A 23774-nucleotide genomic window follows, 5' to 3' on the forward strand; every position below is an offset into this window, starting at 1 on the left:
AATTCATTTGTTACTAATATAAAAAAATCATTTACAGTTATAAATTGATTACTTTTGTGCAGAATCTCATATGCAAATGATGCTCTGTCAGCAGCTTCCCTTCTTAATATGCTTCAATCGTTAACTTCCAACTTCTTTCTTATAAGCGTAGTAAATTTAGTGAAGTTCGCAATCATTACTATATCCCTTGGGTTAAAACAGCTAACAGAGCTTGTCTACATGATCGTATCCCTCTTTCATTAAAACAGATTTTTAAATATCTCTTTCTTTCAACCTTCAATGATGTACAAATGCACACCAAATGTATAATGTTTTCTTCCCATCGGTTACATAGTCTACAAAGAATTGGCTCAGTTGGTCTCATCCAGGGCTTAGCGTGTATTAGTCCCGGGAGACTACCAAATCTTGCAGTCATAAATACATTTTTTATTTGGGTATTGCATCAAAAATGCCATTTGTGATTCCTTAGTAGCGAAAAATAAGGATTCGCTAATAAGGAATTGCAAAAGCCTATGCATGTAGGAATCGCTAAAAAAATAGCGATTCCTACAAATTCCTTAATTGCGAATTGCAAATTACGTGTCGCAATTAAGGAATGTCTTCTGGTTCATTCCTATGGGCCTACAGGTCCATAGGAATGAATGGGAATTGCATGCACAATTTGCAAGTATCCATTAGGTACTCGCAAATTGCGCATGCAATTTCAAGGGTGCAAGGGTGTCAAAAGGACACCGTGTTGAACCCCTGAAATTGTAATGTGCACCCGTGTTGCGCACATGAGTGTGTGTGTAACATGCAACTTTGGAAATGCACTTTAGTGCATTTTTCAAAGTTTATGCAAATTACCGACCTGTTTTATTTTTCGGTGATTTGCAACCCCTGATAGCGAAATCGCTATTTTAAATTGCTTCTAGCATTGCATTTAAGCAATCGCAATTTGCAATCCCAAATGCAAAAATACCGGTCGCAAAGTGGCAGATTCTGAGAATCTGCCCATTTGCGACTGGTGTTTAGTTCGATGCATGAGGCCCTATGTGTTTACTGATTCACTCTAACAGCCTTCTCTTTATCTCCCTCTCAGGATCCCTGACGGTCTCCATCACGGACATGCGCGCTCCCCTCGTCGGGGGCTCTGGAGGGGTCTACGCTCTCTGCTCTGCACACCTTGCCAATGTTGTTATGGTAATACTATGCCTGGAGTCACCAACTCCCTAAAGTGCATTGTGTGTGTATGATCACACATCACATGTTTATCGCAGTACATGCTTCAACGTGAACATCCCAGGGAGAAACAGTGCTTACAGTGCTGTATGTCTCCCTGCCTACTTAAAGTTGCATGTGCTTGAGTTTTTATGAAATTATTGGGAAAGCATGCTGAGAAAGAATGAAAAATACCCAGGTAAAAAACTAACTGATGGGAAATAGAAGATTGGATCCTGAATGAACTAAAGAATAGACCAAGGATTATGGTTTCTTTGTTTCCATAGACTATAGTCCATGCACAATGAGTGGTGTCCTGGAGCTGTACAGCTTGAACAGCGGGGCAAAGTACTACGGTGAAACATATGTACAGAATTTAGGCCAACATCTATAAACTTTAGAATCTTTGGGCCTGATTTAGATTTTGGCAGATGGGTTACTCTGTCACCAACGTGACGAATATCCCGCCCATCGTATTACAACTCATTTGGCCACCAAACTCTAAACCATGCCACTTGTGTATGTTGTGGAGGGGTTGCTAGTTTTTCACAAGGTATCAGTATTATAGTCTCAAATGCAGTCTATTGTAGATCATGTGGGTTGGATGTTTTAGCGTCAAAGAGAGATTTATGAGATCTAAATTGGAAGTTTGAAATTAAATTAAGGAAAGGCAAAAGTTTAGGAAAAAATTGAGAACCATATAGAAAGAAATTTTAATGCAGACTATGTAACTGGCAAGCAGTTTGAAAGCCGAAAGGTCAAGATGTTTTTATTTTTATCAAATATTAAATTACAGTTTGTAAAGACACTCACCCATGGTATAAGGTACCCCAACTCTAAACCCCACCCCATAACCCTTAGTTTAACCCAATGATGTACCCTTACCTTAACCCCAACCACTATAGCATAGGTGGAATAGGGTGGGATATTTACCACATTTGGTAAATACCGTTACCCCAGGGCGAGGCAGGCATAACGTGTGGATTTTTTTTGTAATTCTTTTTTATTGGCATTTTGCTATTGTACATATACAGCATTGCATCAAGAGATAATCAGTTTATAGTGTTGTCCAGGTTTATTCGCAGTAAATAACACTCACACTCGTCTGCGATCAGGTATCACCATTATGCCTCACAATTATTAATTGCATGGCACCCCCGCTTGTATTTCCAGAGAGGGGTATCAAAACAATGTCGCAGAAAGAAAATGGTGTGATATTCAAGGAAATAGAGAAAGAAACAAAGGAAGGAAAAAACAGCCAATTCTCTTGATAAACAGTGCGGAGGCACAATAACTTGAGAGTGCATATCCACTAATAAACTCGCATTAAAGGAAAAGGAAAGGGTAGAAGAAAAAGGGAAGGGGGGATAAGAAAAAGGAGGTGGGGGAAGAACCAGATCTGCAAGTTCGAAACCCATGTCAATACCCATAGGTTGCTGTCATATATCAGCTGGGATATCTGTGCGGAACGGGGGAGGGTGCCGAGGAGCAGGTGCTCGTGTCTTAGCCTCCCATACTCATGTTATGTGTTAAACCTGGTCTAAACCCTTTCATCTGTTTTGCCTAGTGTGCTGGGGAGTTCGTATACCACTGGTCAGTATGTCGGGATGAAACCCTTGGGTCCAAGTCTCATGTGCGCACGCCTCTGTTTATCTGTCGGGTAGGCTGGTTGTCCTGGTCGTCTGGTACCCCAACCTCCCCCTCCTCAGACGTGTCTGTGCTTATTTCCGGGTCCTCTCCAGAGCCACTCTCGGGTGCGCCCATGCCATCAACACCTCAGTCCATAAATCTGCTATGGGGCGGATCCTCACCCCTCCAGCCTCCTCCCTGATCAACGCCCTCTCCTTAGCCCTTGCCCACTGGGTTACGTCTACTTTACAGGCCTGGACCTTCGCTCCTCCCACTGATTTCCAAGTCACAGCTATTCGCCGTCTGGCCAACACTAGGACCAGGTCCATGAACCTAGGGCCAGATGTACGACGTGTACATTTTGCGACTCGCAAATTGCTTCGCTTTGCGACTCGCAATTTGCGACTCGCAATATGCAATGTACAACAGTGTCTCAGACACTGTTTGCGATTCCCAATGGGGTCTCAAATTGCATGCCTCGTCAAATTCATGAAGCAAGCGCAATTTGCAACCCCGTTGGGAATGGCTAGCACTCACAGGGATGGTGGCCTGCTGTTAAATGCAGAATGTTTCCTTAAAGGAAAACGGGATGCAATTAAAAAAGAAAAATGAAACTTTTCCGTTTCATTTTTTAAGGGCAGGCAGTGGTCCCTGGGACCACTGCCTGCTCTTAGAAAATATTTCCACACCCATTCACAAAGGGGAAGCGGTCCCCTGGCGACCCCTTCCAGTTTGCGAATGTTTTACCACCTACTTGGGCTGCCTCGTCCTCACTAGCCGGATCTATTTGCCACCTTGATGGGTTTCTAATATTCCTGATGCAGTGTAAGCCTTCAGGTGGGTAAAAAAACAGCACCACTTTAATATCCCTGTAGCAAGTGCTAACAAAGGACAGCTGCTGTATCAACAACCCTGCTATATGCCGTTGATTAAAGTTGATGATTGATAATGCAGTCCCCTCCTGGTTTCTCACTCAATCCTACCCATCTCTCTCTTCTAGCCATGATGATATGAGTGAACAAGTACTTCCTAGCCCCCTATTGGTTGTTGTACTAGTGTGTAACCTAGCAAATGAGTTGGGGCTGGTCTCAACCACGCCCGGCCTAAATGGCGGCATATCTACCAAAATTGCCAACTATGGGTGGATTCAGGAGGGAGCTGCAGTCTTAACCTATTTGGCAAAATCCCTTTCTGTTTAGGTGAGGATGGCTAAAGGTCCTCTGATTACCATTATTGCTATGAGAGGGACCAGCTCAAGGAAGAAGTGACATCTGGGAGAGAAGAGAAGGTGCCCCCACTCCCCCTGATTCTTTATTGATACATGGGTTTGCAATTGCATTTCGTTTATTCATAGAAACAGACTCATACCCTTGATTTTCCCTGGGAGCCTCACTGAGTTTGGAAATACTTGGCGGGTTGCATAGTGTATGTGGTATCCTACTCCTTGCATGTGCCTCTGGGGTACCATTAGACAGATAACCAAGTGCCCTTCCACGTGCCCTGTTATTATGGCATTCAAGTTGGCAACAGAGGCTTCTAGAGCTCCCTAGTTTGCCTGAAACCCCTCCCCCGCTTTTTGAATTCGCTCCTCAATGATATTATGTGAATTCTTGAGTGTAGGCTCCGACATTGGCCTGATATTACACACGGAGGAGGCGAAAGACATAGGGCCTGATTACAATCTTGGCAGATGGGATACTCTGTCACAACTGTGATGGATAACCCGTCCGCCATATAATGCGTTTTATAGGATATAATAGGATCGTAATACAGTGGACGAGATATCCATCACGTTTCTGACGGAGTATCCCATCCACCTTGATCGTAATCAAACCTTTGGTGTCAATTAATGCAGCATGAGGCAAGACAAGAACCAAGATGTTTTCCTTGTTGGTGGCCAAGTTCGTCAAACCAGTTCTGGGCCTTGACCTAAGATCTTTCTTCTTCTTGGTTGGTGAAGCCCGCTCAAAAGATGGAGACCCAGAAGTCAAATTAGATTCGGCTAAAGCGGGCCCCCTTATGGCAGTCTCAATCGACAGCGAGCCCCACCCACTCAGAGATGTGAGTTACTTCTGCCATGTCTGCAGAATGCCCCCCTCTTTTTCTGCAGTGCAGGGCTCTGTGGACATATCTGACCCTAATCCCAGTTTTTCCTCTACTCTCTATATCTTTGTTTTCAGTGCCGCTACTGCCAACGTGAGATATGAAATGCTGGATGGGCACTTACATGGGACCTTGGAATCAGCTGAACCATTCTTACAAGTTGGTTTCCACTTGCCCATGCTGAATGCTGGATTGTAGGTGAAAGAGGGATAGCTCATTTCAGCCTTGATGAGCTATGTAGCACTAACTATGGCAGCAGCAGGTGCGGGCAATGATGGGTGCTGCCTCCAGCCCTTTAGGATGCTGGGACACATAGTCGCTGACAACAATTCTCCTGTGCACTGGGACCTCTTGATGAGATATATAGCGCTAGTTATGGCAGCAGTAGATGCGGGTAATGATGCGGGCCTCCTTCGATCCCTTAGGATGCTGGGATATGTAGTGTCCGGCGACAATTCTCCAATGCAGGGGGACCTCTTAGTGCACTATATAGCGCTAGTTATGGCAGCAGCCGGTGTGGTCAATTATGCGGGCCGCCTCCAGTCCCTTAGGATGCTGGGACACGTACTCCCCGACGACATGCTCCCTTGCAGTGAAACCTCTTGATGCGCTATATAGCGCTATTTATGGCAGAAGAAGGTGCAGGCAATGATGCGGGTCACATCCAGTCCCTTAGGAGGCTGGGACACATAGGCCCAGACCATAAATCTCCCATGCAGCGGGACCTCTTGATGCTCTATATAGCGCTAGTTATGCCAACAGCAGGTGCAGGCAATGATGTGGGTTGCCTCCAGCCCCTTAGGATGCTGGGAAATGTATTCCTCGGTGAAAATTCTCCCGTGCAGTGGGATCTCTTGATGTGCTATATAGTGCTACTTATGGCAGAAGCAGGTGCAGGCAAAGATGTGGGTCACCTCCAGCCCCTTTGGAGACTGGGACACGTAGGCCCAGACAATGATTCTCCCATGCAGCTGGACCTCTTGATGCCTTATATAACGCTAGTAATGGTAGCAACAGTTGTGGGCAATCATGCAGGCTGCCTTCAACCACTTAGGATGCTGGGGCATGTAGTCCCAGGCTACAATTCTTGTGTGCAGTGGGACCTCTTGATAGGCTATAGGGCACTAGTTATGGCTGCAGCTGGGGCGGGCAATGATGCAGGCCATCTCCAGCCTCTTAGGATGCTGGGACACATAGTACCCGAAGACAATTCTCCAATGCAGCGGGACCTCTTAGTGCACTATATAGTGCTAGTTATGGCAGCAGCAGGTGTGGGCAATGCTGCAGGCCGCCTCCAGCCCCTTAGGATGCTGGGACACGTAGTCATCGACCACAGTTCTCCCGTGTAGCGGGACCTCTTGATGCAATATAAAAGAATCTTTCTTTTTACATTTTTCAGCCCACAAATTGCAATAATGAAAACTATGTTAAAAAAGTTCTATCAGACCGATAGTTATGTATTACACGTTTAGTAAACAATTTTTATGCTAATCACTATTATTAAACATTGCATTGTGTGAACTTCTGAAATGTATGCTTGATTAACTATATTGGTCATTTTTGGAGAAAGTTTATAATAGGGTCACTTTTTAGGTCTTGGCTAGAGAGCGCGTGCGCTATCTCGAAGAGACATGTAGTGTCTAATCTGTGGGCTTCAGCCCGCCCACAGGCTTCCCATTTGCTTGCTCCATCATCTGTCTAATTTTCTTTGTCACCATTTGTCCCTGGCATGCATTGTCATGCCGCTTCTCGTGTTTAGCTCTCCCCCCAGAGCATGGACATCCACTACTTCTGTTTTGAAGACCATTTTAAGACCTACTTTTTCTTTCTTTTTCACACAGTGCTCATGCATTTACCAGCTGTCTTTTCTCATCCACCCCCATGCCCTGTCCACAGATCACCCCCTCCCCATCACTGCTTTTCTCTTCGTTGTGGCTTTCTGTTTCCCCCACCTCCTCACTCCTGTTTCTGCTTGCTCCCTCGCACCTCACGGTGCTTGCCCAGTCCACAAATCACCCCCTCCCCAGACCCATCACTGATTTAAACCCCCATTATAGTCTGTTTCATTTTTTAATTTTTTAATTATTTTTTTACTGAGTTTTATATAGTGCGAACTTGACCCGAAGGTATTGGGTATCAGATCGCTTTACATAGCCCCAGTTGCGTTACATGAGGACCTATTCATTTTTGTTAGGCACGGGGAGATTAATGTGATTTGAATCAGAATCACAGGATGTTCAGTTTCATTGCCGAGACTTGAACCTAGTTCCCCAGATTCGAGGTCGACCGCCCTAGCCGTTAGGCCAACCCTTCTCCCCTAATTCTAGTCATTCTAGTGAGTCGTGGTGTTTTGCCTTTTAATGTCCTGTTAGTGTATAGCTGACGTGCTGATTGAAGCATGTGTGCACAGCTAGTATTACTTGGCACACGTGTAGTCCATGATTATTTTCCGCGACTGTGGGTACTAGGTGTGTATGCATGTTTACACCATATATGGTTGTCCAGCAATTGTGTTTATAGCTGGAAAATTAGACTTCAAGTGAATCAGGTATGCGGTTATCACAGGGCATGTCAGAGCTTCTAAAGTACCTGTGTCTTCTGCTGTGATTGCATAGCTAAGTTTCTCCTGTGCGAAATGATTGAACTGTTCGTGTCTCACCTTGTTGCTTCTCATTTCATAGGGTGGGACTCTATTTCTTTCTCAAATTTCTCCTGTTGGGACACTTTCTTACTTTTTCTGCATTCACCGGTGAAGCGTTTCCGTGCACCATTGTTGCTTAAATGAATTCTCTGCAACGGAGCCAGGCTGAGTCTTGATGTCATCAAGGCCTGCCTGACCCTCAGTGTTCATGGAAAAAGTAGTCCTTTTAATGTGGTTGCTGATGCAATGTATTTCCTCATGTTCGCTACTGTAAACAAGCCCAACACAGGGTTTCATTCTGGTTTTTTTGTGTGCAGTTTTCTATAGCACCAACACCACCGAACGTAGTGGAGAGCGCTTTACATTAGCACCAGTTACTTTTTTTGTGCAGTTTTATATAGTGCGAACACCACCTAAAGGTATTGGAGCACTTTAGATTACCACCAATTCCTTTACACAAGAACACATTAATTTTGTAGGCACGGGGAGATAGGTCATTTGCCCAGAATCAAGGATGTTAAGCCGACGCTGAAATTCAAACCGGATTTCCCAGCTCCATAGTCGGCAGCTGTGTCTCTTACGCCACATCCTCTCCCTAGCTTCGGCCTCAGTTCCCCATTTTGTGATTACAGATAAATCACTTAGGGCCTGAGTTAGATCTTGGCAGACGGGTAACTCCGTCACAATGGTGACGCATATCCCGCCTGCCGCCGATATATAAATCCCGCTTTATCCTATAGGATATATATTTCAGCAGACAGGATATCTGTCACTGTTGTGACAGAGGAACCCGTCTGCCAAGATCTTAATCAGGCCCTTAATCTCCCCATGGCAGTCCACCTCTGCTGTTGGTTGCCCAGCCACCTCCCACTTCTCTCTGCTTGCCCCGCTGAACTCAGGTGCACAGATCCTCTCCTCCCCGACTGCTTTTCACATTTTTGTTTTTTGCAGTTTTATGTAGTGCCGACACCACCCGTAGTTATTGGAGCACTTTACATTAGCAACAGTTACTTTTTGTGTGCAGTTTTATATCGCAGCAACCCCACCCGAAGGCACTAGAGCGTTTTACATTAACACCAGTTACTTTTCACGAGAACACCATAAACTTAGGCAAATCACTTAATCTCCCCATGGCATCCCTTATTTGCTGTTGGTTGCCCGTCAACCTCCCACCCGTCGCTGCTTGCCCACATTAAACTCCCATTACACAGAACCCTCTTCCTCCAGATAACTTCCTCCCGCAACTCTGCTTTTCACATTTTGTTTTGTGCAGTTTTATGTAGAGCCAGCACCACCGAAGGTACTGAAGTGCTTTACATTAGCACCAGTTATTTCACACAAGGACACTTTCATTTTTGTAGGCACAGCCAGATTAAGTGATTTGCCCGAAATCAAGGATGTTAAACTGATGTCCAAACTCAAACACAGTTTACCAGCTCATAGTCGGCAGCTCTGGCCCTTACACCACATCCTCTCCCAAAAGGACGCCATATCATCTCCCTAGCCTCAGCCTTAGTTCCACATTTTGTGATTACGGAAAAATCACTTACTCTCCCCATTTCTAAACACATCAAGCATTGGCAGAGCCAGCAGGTTGCACCTGTACAAAATCTATTGTTTTTAGGTCTCGGCTAGGCAGCAAATGCGCTGCTCAGTTAGACAGGCGAAATCTATTGTTTTTCGGTCTCGGCTAGGCAGCACATGCGCTGCTCAGCTAGATAGGCGAAATCTATTGTTTTGAGGTCTCGGCTAGACAGCGCATACGCTGCTCAGTTAGACAGCACATGTGCCTTCTGGGGTTACAGGTCAGCCATCTCCTACCACTGGCAAACTTCAGTTTCTCTCTCATTTTCTTTGATCCCATCCATCATGGCATGCGGGCATCATGCCCTCTTCTTGTGTTTGGCCCTCCCATAGTGCATGGACAAAGAACATGTCTCCTTACACTGCATCCTTTTTACACAATGCAAATTCCTAAGGCAACTCAGACATGATATACAGCACGGGTACTCATAGTACGGCCCGCGGGCCGCCAGCGGCCCGACAAGCCTTCCTTGGCGGCCCGCGGACCTTACAGACATAGTACCTGTGTAGTTTTTTTTTAACTAGTGTCAGCAAACACCACTGGTTGCAGCAGTGCAGACTCCAAGAGACTCTGCTCTATGTGGGCTGGGCGATTCCAGCTCTAGTCAGAGTGGAGATGCAGGGGCGCTAAGAAGAGGTTAAATAAAACAAAGCCTCGTTAGCAGTAAATGGTCTTTTAAAGACCTGTGAAGTACTCGGGTGCGGCTGTGTGTGCGCCGGGGAAGCTGTCTCAGCCCGGGTTGACACACACGCGGGGTGAGGTGACAGAGGGTGAAAGTGGATGGCAAACTGCAAAGGAAATTGGGGCTGCTGTATAATGAAGGGTTAAATTGCTAACTTGGTATTAAGTGTGCCAGAAATTAACATGGAATAATCACATCATTGTCAAAGCCAACTAGGTGATGCTGCATGTGGCCCTGCATTTCACTGGGAGTTTCCATTAAAAAGAGTCATGCAAGCTATGTCAGTGTGTCCTGTTAAAAATTATGGGGTGGATAGAGCAAAAAACTAGAAAAGAGAATACATGGAGAAACAGTCACAGGCAGGAAAATAAGGTAAAGAGAAAGAGGGACACAGATAAAGAGAACAGAGACAGCAGAAGAGAGAAAGAGAAACAGAATGAGAGAGAGAGAGTTAGAGAGAGAGAGAGAAGTTTGTTTTCCAGTTACAGCCCTTCAACAAAACAAGTAACACGATCACAGACATAGCAATCGCCAATTGGAACATGAAGATAATGGTGTGTAGAATTTGAAAGCGAGCACAAACATAAGTCCTGTGTTTTAGTACAATTAATTATATGCGCTTTGATCCAAGCTGTGAAATTACAGAGTGACAGAGGACAGCAGGGTGTGAGAGCCGGGTGAGGTGACAGGACAGCAGGGAGTGAGACCCGGGTGAGATGACGGAGGGCAGCAGGGAGTGAGAGCCGGGTGAGGTGACGGAGGGCAGCAGGGAGTGAGAGCCGGATGAGGTGTGCGTTAAGAGCCTGTGATGTGATGTTTACCGAGGCACAAAGACAGATAGAGACAGAAACAGACAGAGACAGATAGAGATAGAGACAGAGATAGACAGAGACAGACAGAGACAGGGACAGACTGACAGAGACAGATAGAGGCAGAGACAAATAGAGACAGGGGCAGAGAGCGCTAGATAGAGGCAGAGACAGGGACAGACTGACAGAGGCAGAGACAGATAGTGGCAGAGACAGACAGAGGCAGAGACAGACTGAGATAGAGACGTACAAAGATAGAGACAGACAGACAGAGGCAGAGACAGGGACAGGGGCTGACAGATAGAGGCAGAGACAGACAGAGACAGGGAGACAGAGACAGGGAGACAGATAGAGGGAGACAGATACAGAGAGGCAGAGACAGACAGAGATAGAGACAGAGGTAGAGACAGACAGATAGAGGCAGAGACAGAGAGACGGAGAGGGAGGGAGACAGAGGGAGGAGGGCGACAGACAGAGGGAGACAGAGAGAGGGAGACAGAGAGAGGGAGATGTTTGTATGCCGGGTCTGGTGGCTCAGTGGACAAAGGTGTCCGCTGCAGGGGCCTGTGTTCAACCATTTATTTGTTTGCTCTAGCCCCACCCCCTCCCTCACTGACCCCACCCCCACCAGTGCGGCCCTCGGCCACAAACCACACTGTAAATTTGGCCCCTGAGAGAAAGTTTGTGAGTACCCATGATATACAGCATAACAATAATCAATCTCTAACATACAGAGGGACAGAACAAGCTATGACTACTACTACTACAAAGTGCAAAAATAATATTTATTGAAAACTATATAATAAATAATTATACAAATCAAATGTAAAACAATCCACAGGCAAACCACAACCATATCATCATTCACTCTTGTTGCACACTAACCATTCCTGACAGTCATAAATGATGTACATTAAGGACAAGTGTAAAACAGATATCAATAAGTTTCTCGTTTATGAAGCCAGATCGTCTCGTTGATGATTTCTAATTTGGTCATCGATGACAAGGAGTCTGATGCTCTAAGGCCGTAGATTCAGACTGATGGATAGATTTAAAAATCATGTCTATATCAATGAGTGGCTGCAACCCGGATGGAATCCGACGCGCTTTTTGGCACAACAGTGCCTTCTTCAGGGAAAGCCACAGCAATTGAACCCCAATATCTGCGGATATAGACAAAACAAAATACATATGGACCGTCCCTCCTGCGAAAAGTGGTACACAGAATAAACAGCATGTGTATCAATTACTTCGTATCTCAGTGTGGATAACATAGGCCCACCACCTACGAATTGTGGAGACAGAATACAATCAAATAAATCCAAAGAAAATGCAGACAGAACTAACGGTGAAAAGCAAGAAAGTAATAGTGAATAAAATCTCGTGGCATGCTGGCAATTTCAAACAGTCGGCACTATGTTACTGGGTACTTATAGAGCCCGCGGCTACTCCTAAGAGTGTCCGGGCACAAGATGGGGACTTAGAGAAACCTCTCTACGTTACAAATGTATATTTATCACAGATAAGCCACAGTGCATAGAGTCAGAGAATGGTGCCCAGACTGGGAGAGAGATAAAAAAAAATGCACCGTACATCGTCCTAAACATATGTTACCCTCAAAAAAGGAGTATGTCGGCCCGGATGATGAAGGACTGAGTAGTTTGCTGAACTCTTTGGAAAATAAAGAAGATCTTCTGAACAGAGCAAGAGAAAAGAAGCGACATTCATTTAATAAGTCTCCTATTCAATGGAACTGGATTCAAATATAGATAGAAGACATATTTATCTATAAAATAATTGAAGTCCACTGCAGTAATGATCGATATGCAGTGTCAAATATTTAAAGACAGTCCCAGGATAAGGGCTGTATGGAAGGTTCCTGAATGACACATAAAGACCAAAAAATGAATGTGCTTATGCCGTGTGAATATATGTCCTTTTAAATACGATACATACTAGACAATGTGATGGGATAAACTAGTGTATGGGGCCATGGAACAGGAGATCGAATGACGATGTGTATGAAATGCCGACTTGCTGTGACACAGCGTCTTAGCTGCCTCTAAGTGTAAGAAATGCCATCTAGCTGCAACACAATGTCCTAACTGCCTCAAAGGGACCTGTGAATAAGTACATCCCAGTATGGCCTTTACCGCATAAAATAGAACTGAATGTAATAATGCTGGCCAAATTCGCTAGAGTGCGGACATGCAATGACACCCCGACTGCAGCCGGCTGAGTGTGGCCAGGCCACACACGACTGAAGGCCATGGCCAGGCCCTGTGGTAAACCCGCGGCGAGGGGTTGGCTTTATGTATGGTAATAAAATATTCCTTTATGTTAAAAAAAAACTAGAACTTCTCTGGCAAAAAACAACGGTTAAAATGACGCTATAGTTTGGTGAAACTGTTAGTTAACCGTTAGTTAAAGCATGCCATTTTAAACTTACAGAACCACTGAAATTCACCAGTTATAGTTATCGCAAGTAACTATAACTCATGCCCTAAAGTCACTGTAACTCGCACCTTCGTAATGCACTGCTAATTCCACCACACATTACATCACTCATTACATTACTATCTATAACATCAGTATTAATGTCACAGCAGCATTTGCAACAAAATTATAGATGAGAAAACTGTGCATAGGGCTTAGGACCCATTACTCCCCACAGCTGCAAAATATAGTAAACATTGGCACAATTCTGGTTTAAGAGTTAATATAAGCAGGCAAGCTAGGTCCTGAACACCAACATGGAGCACGTGTACATCTTATTGGTTAGAACTGTAGCCTTATTGGAATCTTGTGTAAATTATGTGGTTCAAGTGACAAACTTGATGGCATTTTCTGCACTGGTCTGCAGGGCTATGTGGCTAAAAGCACGTGTAAAATGTGGTATTTTGTATAAAAAAGACCTATTGATCTCAGGCGACGAGCTATCTCCCTCTATTTCCATAATACCTTATGCTCACTTCTTCTTTGTCATGCTGACAGCATCCTTGTGTTTTTTTGTTATGTCACTGAATCATGTGACTCTGAGACAACCCCTTTGCACCGTTCATGCGCCCCGAACCCACAGAAAAGGAGTATAGTGATGCAAGGTAAGAGGGTGCAGCTCAAAGGAGGATTCTCCCATGACAGTACACGTCAGTACAATTTAATATAAGAAGCTGCAGACTTCTTCTTTTCTTCTAGAAACCAGGGGGTTACCAGGTAGAAACACAAGAACTCGTCTCCACATAAAACTCGGAAAACGGGATGGGAGGAAGAGTAGAAACAGAAATAGGACACAAAGCTAATCAACCTGAACTCAGCAACACCTAAAGCCCACATGTAAATGGTAATAATTGCTTATTCCAATTCTTTTTTAAACGGGGGGTTGTGTGCATTGCAGCTGTCTCTGGTGTATAAAGTAAGCGAAATGCTCACTCAGATGTCATCCCTTATGTTTAAGAGTAAATGCCCTCATCGGGGGATCTGGGGTTAGCTATTCGATGTATAGCGAGGCTTTAGTTTTGTAAAGCAGTTGCCAGTTGGTTATTTTGTAATATGCACCTGTTTCAATAAAGCGTCCTTTTTCACACACAAAATGGGTCTCGGTTTGGCTTGCCCCCTCCCTCCCAAATTCCCATTTCCACTGCGGACTAAGTTACATTTTCTTAATTAAACTGCAGCATGAGAGAATGCTCTGATTATTCAACGGAACAGTGACGCGGCCACGTGCTACGAAGGACCTACATGCCTTGCGACAGCTCTTGAGAAGAAAAGCTCATTATTTTGTCACACTCCTCTTAACAGAGCACACGCGCCAGTTACACTTTCTCTGCACTTCGAATCCATTATTCATTCTCCTGCTGCACAGAGCAGACACGTGTAACTCATACTCCTGCCCCACATAACCAACACATGCATTATTCATAGGTTGCTTTCCCAGAGTAAACATGCATTATGCATACTCGTTTTGTACAGTGTAAACACATACATGATCCATATACTTCCCGCACCGAATACTAATGCATTATTCATACGGCTCTTGTACAGAATGGTGCTTGTAGAACGTGGTTTTGGTAAGATATAGGGTAAAGTACCCCCCATATCCACATAATATATGGGAGCCTGGAGTCTCTGTTGTCTGTACTTTTCTTATTACAGTCAAGTTGGGACTAAACATTGCTGCTCAACAGTAATATGTTTTTACAGTGAAGTTGTGATGTCGCAAAGCCTCCTGCCAGCAGCTAGGGTAAAAGGCAGGTCACGAAGCATAATTCCATTTGCAGTTTAAACAACAAAAGGGAAAACTGGCTTTTTATTCTTCTGATGTGTCTTTTTCAAAATGAAGACGTATCAGCAGAAAGGAGGTATTTATGGCACCATGTTTATGTTTTTGCATGCTGGGGGTAATTACACAAAATATCGTATCACTTTGCATCTTTGTACACATTTTGGGCAACTGCATTTTTTTAATCTGACCTATGTTAAACTAATTCTAATATATTTTTTCAACAAATTACTAACTGCTTCATGGTATGCTTATTTCGCTCTCAACAGTAGACTTTTATTCCTGATGTCTGCAAAGATACTACCTCTTTCATCTGAAAAAAGAGCACAGCAAGGATTTAGGCAGTTTGTGAAAAGGAGGATGGTATTACCATGCAGTATAAGGAATAAAATACCCCCTGTCTACCTTAAAAGGATACTGCAAGGCACCTGAGAGTTCTATGATCCTATAAAGGATCTCGGACTTCGGCCTTGTTCCTCTATACTTGTTCCTCTACAAGGTCATTGAACACTGACAACTTTCAGTATCCTGACAAAGTATGTCAGGGGTATTGTTTACCATATATTACACGTCACTCGGATTTTGTCAACATGACTAAAGCCTGTCTGGGAGGTGGTCACACCTCCCTGTGACAGGAAACCTATTGTCAAGCCTTCCCCTGCTGGAGTTTCGTCCAGCTGCAGGAGGGCAGACCTGTGTCTGTGGCTGGCAGCATCCATCTTGTAATGCCAGGGTCGAGAAAGCTGGTACCGGGTGTACCGGTGTTGTCATATTTCTCCCTCTAGGAGGGTGGAATCATACCTCCTCCGACAGTTACTGGCGGGGAGGTATGATTTCAAGGTGTTTGACACCAAACACAACATGTTTCCATGCAGCCGTTTTAAAGTTAGCATTTATAATGCACTAAAGAGTATATGGTTGGCTGCATCACAAACAACCCCGGAATATAGGTTCCGAAGGTTGCAGAGGGGCTCTGCTCATGCAGGTGCACCCACTCACATAAAACCCAGCACCCTGCCTTCAGGATTGATAAGGCCTGCCATAGGGGTGACTGATAGGTTTATATGTGCACGCATAATATTAAATTACATTTAAGGTAAGTATTAGATAGTATAGGGGTAAAAGTTACTTTTCTAACTCCAGGGGGTGCAACAGTAGGGTAAGTGTTGGATAGTATAGGGGTAAAAATTACTATTCTAACTCCAGGGGGTGCAACAGTGGGGTAAGTGTTGGATAGTATAGGGGTAAAAATTACTATTCTAACTCCAGGGGGTGCAACAGTAGGGTAAGTGTTGGATAGTATAGGGGTAAAAATTACTATTCCAACTCCAGGGGGTGCAACAGTAGGGTAAGTGTTGGATAGTATAGGGGTAAAAATTACTATTCTAACTCCAGGGGGTGCAACAGTAGGGTAAGTGTTGGATAGTATAGGGGTAAAAATTACTCTTCTAACTCCAGGGGGTGCAACAGTAGGGTAAGTGTTGGATAGTATAGGGGTAAAAATTACTATTCTAACTCCAGGGGGTGCATCAGTAGGGTAAGTGTTGGATAGTATAGGGGTAAAAATTACTATTCTAACTCCAGGGGGTGCATCAGTAGGGTAAGTGTTGGATAGTATAGGGGTAAAAATTACTATTCTAACTCCAGGGGGTGCAACAGTAGGGTAAGTGTTGGATAGTGTAGTGTAATATTATGCGTTGTAATGGTATGCGTTGTAATGGTAGTATGCGTTGTAATGGAATGCGTTGTAAAGGTAGTTTTTAAAAATGCGTTGTAGTGTCATGCGTTGTAATGTCATGCGTTGTAATGGATTATGCGTTGTAAAAAATGTGTTGTAAAGGTAGTGCGTTGTAAAAGTTGCGTTGTAAAGGTTGTTCCCCGGCTGCTGTAGCAGACATGTGATGTCGTTTTGAATGGTCTCCCTGGGGTGGCATAATACATGCTGCAGCCCCTGAGAGGCCTCTGGGGTACCTATGCCCTGGGTACATAGTATACCATATACTAGGGACTTATAAGGGTACCCCAGAATCCAATCTGGAGTGTACCTAAAAAACATAACCACCCCCCCCCCAACGAAAGGAGATAAGACTAACCATGTCCAGTTGAGACCTTATTGACTAAGTGGTCATATAAGGAAGAACATGCACTAGCATGGATACCCCTGTCTTATAGTCCACTAAGGAGCTCCTACCCTTGAGGGTATTGGACTTTCTCCAAAAGTTGTGATTACTACCTGTAGGGTGTTCTGGCAAAGTAAAAGGCTGGTGGGGTGTCTAAGTAGAGAAGTGAGGCCCTGATAAAGTTGGTCTCAGCTTCCTCAGAGCACTGGTCACCATGGAGCCTTTCTTTCCATGTCTGAGTTGTATCTGGCCCTAAAGGTCAACCTCTGGCTGCCTACAGCTGGGGGTTGGGTCCCTTTGGTTGGAACACTAGAGGGAGAGGGTAGGTTTGGAGCCATTTGGTCCCAGGTTTGCCCTTGCCCAATAGAGTCCATCTGGGGGAGTTCCCTACCCAATGGTAAGAGGGATCCCTCAGTGTTTTGAGGAATTTTCACATGGCTAGGGCTACTCGACTGGGTGGCCCTAATCTGGAGATGAGGGGGTTCCTCTGGAACGTGGGCCCTTAGGGGTCCACTGACCTCCCTGACCTCTGCAGCCCTAGGCTGATTGAGGTAGGGTAGAGAGGGGCAGGATACCTGCTCCAGACTGGGTACCACCTTAGAAGGGTCCCCTGCCATCAGGGGTGTTGCCAGGCCAGGCCTGACCACTTCTGAGGCAGTTCCTTCACCAGGAGTAGGATGAGTTCCCTGAGGAAGCTGGTCCTTACCTATAGTCTGGGGGGGAAGGAAGCCTTTTCTTTAACCCTTATGCTCTCTGGTGGAGTAGTGGGCCATTCTTTCAGGCTCCACCACTCCAAAATTTCCCTGGGGTTGGGTTGAGGCCCTATAGGTCCCACCGACTTTCTCAGGGAGGCCTAACATTCTTAAATGGGCCTGGTATTCAACTTCAGCCCAGGCTGACATTTCTAGATCATTACCCAACAGGCAAGTTTGGGGACACTGCCACTCACTTTGGGCCAGTGACCCCTCCCCAGCTGAGATTGACTCATGGGATGATCTGTCCTGATACCATCAATGTTGGTACTAAGTTCCCTGTCACCATGGTGACACTAGCCCCTGTGTCCCTAAAGGCCACAGCTTTCTGACCATTTATTAGTGGCTCCTATCTGTACTTACCCAAAGAATTAGGACTGACAGTAAAAGTGGCAAATCCCATGCCACCATCACAGACTGAGGAGGCCTGTGAGGGGGATCTTTCTAAACCATGGTCCACCTCAGTTCCCCATGAGAACACACCTAACTGTTTGGGTGCACTACTACCACCTGGGCGTTACTACTAGTAGTACCAGGAGGAGTGGTAGTATTGCTGGGGGAACATTTTCCTTATTGCTGACCTTAGGGCAAAATGGGTCATTTGTCCAGTGGCCAGGCTTCTTACAGACATGGCAATAAGGTTTCTTTTCAGGGGAGGAAGGAGTTTGGGACCCATCCCCAGAAGAGGAATTTAGGGGCCCTGTAGTGGATTTATCTTTTGATTTATCCCCACCTTTCTCTTGGTTCTTGAAAGAATCTTTCTTCTGGTCACCACCCTGATTATTTGGCTTTACTCTGGTTCTGACCCATTTATCTGCCTTCTTGCCCAATTCTTGGGGAGAAGTCAGATCTGAGTCCACCATGTTCTGGGGTAAAAGCTGGTTTTGACAATTATTAAGGATCTAATCTCTCATAATCAAATTGTATAATCCTAAAAAGTCATGCACCTTGCTGCCATATATCCAACCTTCCAGAGCCTTAGTATCAAAATCTACAAAGTCAACACAGTCTTGAGTCTGTGCCTTTTGGGTATCTCTGAACTTAATCCTGTATTGTTCAGTGGTTAAGCCAAACCCATCAATCAGAGCACTCTTCAAGTCTTTGTAATTATCAGCATCCTCTTCTCTAACAATGAGGAGCTTGTCTCTACCTTTGTCTGCAAAGGAGAGCCACAAGATTGCTGACCAGTGCTCTTGAGGGACCCCCTGTACCTTACAGGCCCTCTCTAGTGCAGTTATCCATTTGTGGATGTCATCCCCACTCCCGGTAGGGAGTGACAATCTTGTTCAGGCTCCTATGGTCATGAGTATGTTCTCTACCTCCAGGGACACTGTTGCTGCCACCATGGGGCTCTAGTCTCAACCTTCTTGAAGCTCTCTGAAGCTCCAGGGATTCCCTATCTAAGGCCAATTGCTCTCTCTTGATTCTGAGCTTAGCTCTCTCAAACTCAAGCAGTTGGCACTTCTTCTCATAAGAGGACTCCCTTTTATGAGAAGCAGAGGTCCCTACAGAAATACCAGAATGATCAGATTCCTGAGAAGGAGATCTGGATCTTCTTGGTAAACTGTTATCTCTTCCAGGTGGGGTAAAGAGAGGGCCACTGAGGCCTTCTCCCTCACCTTCAGGAAGAACTGGGTTGTCCAGGTTAGAATCATCTTGATCCTCCTGGTCAGCATTGGAGTCCAGGTCATAGAAGTTTTCACTTCCTGGCCTTTCTTCCTCTACTGCTCCACCCAACTTGCCTGCCTCATCAGACCCTGGGGTCTTTCTGAGTTCATTCAAAAGCAAAGCCTCTATGAGGCGTTGAGTGCCTGAATGTCTCCCTGTCTTCAGTTTCCTAGATGTACACATAGTTCTCAATTCTTGGAATGATAGATGGTCATACTTAGTTGGCAGAGGCCCACTGGCTTCTGGCCTAGAAGACATACTAGAGTTGTGTGGTGTAAGCACCTACCTGACCTAGTGGGAGCTACTAAACTCTCTTGAGTTGGAGAAAGGGTGTGCTAGACCCTTGACTTACCCAACTCAAAGTTCAGTACAACTTACTTTACTCTAGTCTTGATTTATATGTGATTTATAGGTGGAGAAGTGTAGCTCACTGGTTAGAGGAGGCATACCCTGAAGCAGAGATCAGACCCGGGACCTGGGTTCGATTCCCGACGCGGCAGGGTCCAGAGCCCAATTGTCCACGGACTCGATAATTCTTGCTTCGGTGCCCACTCTAAGCATGAGTTCACACTATGCAGCTCTGGGCAACAAGCCTGCTTAATCTCCACAACGGCCCCCCGCGGCGGGATGCCTGGCTTTCACCTTGGGGATGCCCAGTACGGGTTATCTTACAGGGAAAAACCAGGACGGGTTCCCAATGCAAGCGCCAAGATGCCCGTAGGGTGATAGCTGCGCTCTATAAGTACATCAATCAATCAATCAATCAATCAATTATGTACCTAAGTACCTTTAGTGGTATTCAGTTAGTCACTCAATGAGATTATCTGGTAAAACAATAGCAAGCTTGAACCCCAACCGCTGCACACCAATGTGAGAAGTTGGCCTGTATATGCTGACCACTAATTAAAGTGGGCACCTTGTACCAGTCCAAACAACCCTTATTGATGATTAGGTTAAAGACAACCTTTATTGAAAGCTATCCTAGTGGTAGCTATGGAGAGCAGCCTTCAGGCTAAGTCTCGAAGAAATGTAAAGCAGCTTGGTTGACCAGATTATAACCTCCAGAATGACCAAATGAAAGGAGAACCACACAAGTAATATATAAAATATATGTATTTATTACTAAACACTCTCTATTAACCTCTTTATGAGATTAGAGAACAAAGCACACAATATTAAATCACTAGAACGACAGTAAATAGCATAATACACAGCGGGCTCCAGGGGGAAACCGAATCATATACTAAGAAAGTGGTATAAGAACCACGACTTGACTAGACACAGTGCCTAGAGCACGTAGAATCGCTGGGACCCCAAGGAACCACCCAAGGTAGTGACACACGGGACCCACGGAGGACGGGTGCAGTGTGAGAACACAGACGCGAGTTCCGTACAACTCTATGGGAAAATCGCGGTTGGAATTTTAAAGATTAAGGACACTTCAGAGAGGACTTCAAGCAAACCCTTTAGAACATAGAAGGTTCTAAGGGCAGCACCCTTGTGAGTACCGAGGTACCCATGTTACCTATCCCAAGGGGAGCCGGGTGCATAGGGGTCAATTGGTGTTGGAAACGCTTGTTGATTTCAATGGCGTGATGCAAAGAAGTGCTGCTGCCGGGAAGATGAAAAGTGTCCGGTGTGATCCAAGCTTGGATCTGAGCTGAGAAGAACCTGAAAGCAGAGGGGACAGAGTCTGGGTCACTTCACAGTGACCAGGGTCATGATAAACGAATGCCCACCGATGTCGGGTGTTTCAGGTGAGAAGAGGTGAAGCTTGACTCTGCATCCCCGGGGACCAGGAGACGTCGACGACGACCAAAGTCCAGAGGATCGCGAAGGGACCTCGAACTGAATCACAAAATACCGGCCACGGAACACTCGTGGAGTCTAGGCTGGAAATCTTCAGTGGAATTACTGCCCGGGGTCAGGACTACAAGTAGCCCAAAGCACAGCCTCAGGGATCGCCAAAAAGCATATGCTGCTGTAAATGTACACGGTGCACAGGGTTCGGGTTGCACGGTCCCCGCGAGGGATACGAGCCTCAGAATAGCTGAGAGCGCAGATCAACCTCAGAGACCACGGGAACCCACCTCCTGTGTTGCAGAAATCTTCGGAGTCCTCAGGAGATACACACCGGTCAGATGCATTTAGGTGCCTGCCTTGCTGGGGAGTAACTCCTTTACTCCAAGGGAGATTCTTAAGTCATCCAGCGTCGTGCAGATCGACAAAGTACTTGGTTTCTGTAGCAGAGTTTAGTCCAGGTAAAATCTAAAGTCCTGTAGTCAGGGGTTCCTACTTTATACCCAAGGAAGGGGTGGGACAAACTCTGGGGAGCCACCTATGGGAGGGTCAGGACAGAGGGGTGGCTACACCCATGTTCTTTGTCCAGCTTCACGCCAGAGCAGGAGCAAATGGCTTCTGCAACCGGTTTGAGCTGGACTATGCACAGGGACACCAAATGTGCCCCCAGTGCAGACATCAAAGCACTCTCAGAGTGCACCCACCGAGCCCCAATACACTAAAGCCTGTCTGGGAGGTGGTCACAACTCCCTGTGACAGGAAACCTATTGTCAAGCCTTCCTCTGCCGGATTTTCACCCAGCAGCAGCAGGAGGGCAGACCCGTGTCTGTGGCTGGCAGCATCCATCTTGTAATGCCAGGGTCGAGAAAGCTGGTACCGTGTGTACCGGTGTTGTCATATTTCTCCCACTAGGAGGGTGGAATCATACCTCCTCCGACAGTTACTGGCGGGGAGGTATAATTTCAAGGTGTTTGACACCAAACACAACATGTTTCCATGCAGCCGTTTTAAAGTTAGCATTTACCGCGAAGTTATAATGCACTAAAGAGTATATGGTTGGCTGCATCACAAACAACCCCGGAATATAGGTTCCGAAGGCTGCAGAGGGGCTCTGCTCCTGCAGGTGCACCCTCTCACATAAAACCAAGCACTCTGCCTTCAGGATTGATAAGGCCTGCATAGGGGTGACTAATAGGTTTATATGTGCAGTGATATAGGATAGATATAGTGAACCTATATCTAAGTAAGGGGCGCATGCACCACCTTACACAGGCTGCTGTAGCAGACCTGTGGTGTCATTTTGAATAGTCTCCCAGGGGTGGCATAATACATGCTGCAGCCCCTGAGAGGCCTCTGGGGTACCTATGCCCTGGGTACATAGTAGACCATATAATAGGGACTTATAAGGGTAACCCAGAATCCAATCTGGAGTGTGCCTAAAGTACATGCAATCAATTTAGGGAGAAAGCAGATAAACTGGGGCCCTGATTAGCAGGATCCCAGTCAGACTAGTCGAAAACCAGCAAAACACCAGGAAAAAAAATGAAGGTAACCATGCAGTTAGATTCCACCCTCCTACAGATGTGTTCAATTTTGGCATGGAAAAGGTTTGTAAGAGATTAACATAACTCCTCAGAAGCAGTTTGGCAAGGTGACTACATTTATAACCATAAAATGGACATGACATATGTTTGTGAGGCTAATCCCCATTACACCATCCCACCAATTACGACAAAACAATTAAGGGTACCATCAAAATAGTTAAGAAAGAGTTCACTCACACAGACATGCTAGAGCTAGAGGAACTTATTTACTGTCAAAAGTTTGATTATATTGTATTTATGAGATATAGGCATGAAATATTAAAAAATTTAGTTACAGAGTATAGTAGATTACATATAAAATTCAATTTAAATTTATAGTGAAACAGAAGGTAAATAAGGGGAAGGGGAGAAAGGGGATATGCGTGGTTTATGTATATTATAGTCTGATGAAAGTATAAATATGAGATAGTAATGTAAGCAATAATAAAATATAATACAGGAACAATAATATTATCAAGCACAGGAAGTCAAGGAGGTTGAATAACTTCTTGTATATCATATGAAGGAGCATCTGATGCCTTGGAAGATTTGTTAAAAAAAGATGTAAATGGCTTTCACAGGACTGTTTGTTTTAAAACAAGCAAAAAAGGATGCGTATATGCGGTATATATGACCTCTGGTCACTCCCCACGTCGCACGGCTCCTCCTGGTTGCCCGTGACTGCCTACTGCCGCTGCTGCTGACTAGGGTTCGCCGCTGGTGTGCCCCTGGTACCTGTTTCTGTTCAATGTATTGTAGCTCTGTTTAATTTCTCCCCCTCTGGCTGTTATTTCATTATTCGTTTTACTGCCCCTCTCTTTTTGCCGATTCTGTTCCCTCGCCCTCTGTGCCCGCTCCCCGCTTCCCGCCGCTGCTCCCCGCGGCCCGCCCCGTTTCTCTTCTGTACCCCTGCGCCCTCGCCC

The 23774-nt window shown here is 45.4% G+C and overlaps 1 protein-coding gene across 2 annotated transcripts in view; it reads left to right on the top strand.

The window, feature by feature from the left end:
* RHBDL1 (rhomboid like 1) overlaps nucleotides 1–23774 on the top strand; it is a 428939-nt gene that overhangs the window by 388540 nt on the left and 16625 nt on the right. For both annotated transcript variants that reach the window (XM_085628151.1, XM_085628152.1), the window contains exon 6: nucleotides 1082–1182. In XM_085628151.1, coding sequence (XP_085484277.1) covers nucleotides 1082–1182 — 101 coding nt within the window. The remainder of the gene's footprint in view (nucleotides 1–1081; nucleotides 1183–23774) is intronic.

The sequence above is a fragment of the Triturus cristatus genome, chromosome 10, assembly GCF_964204655.1.
Source record: "Triturus cristatus chromosome 10, aTriCri1.1, whole genome shotgun sequence".
Taxonomy (NCBI): domain Eukaryota; kingdom Metazoa; phylum Chordata; class Amphibia; order Caudata; family Salamandridae; genus Triturus; species Triturus cristatus.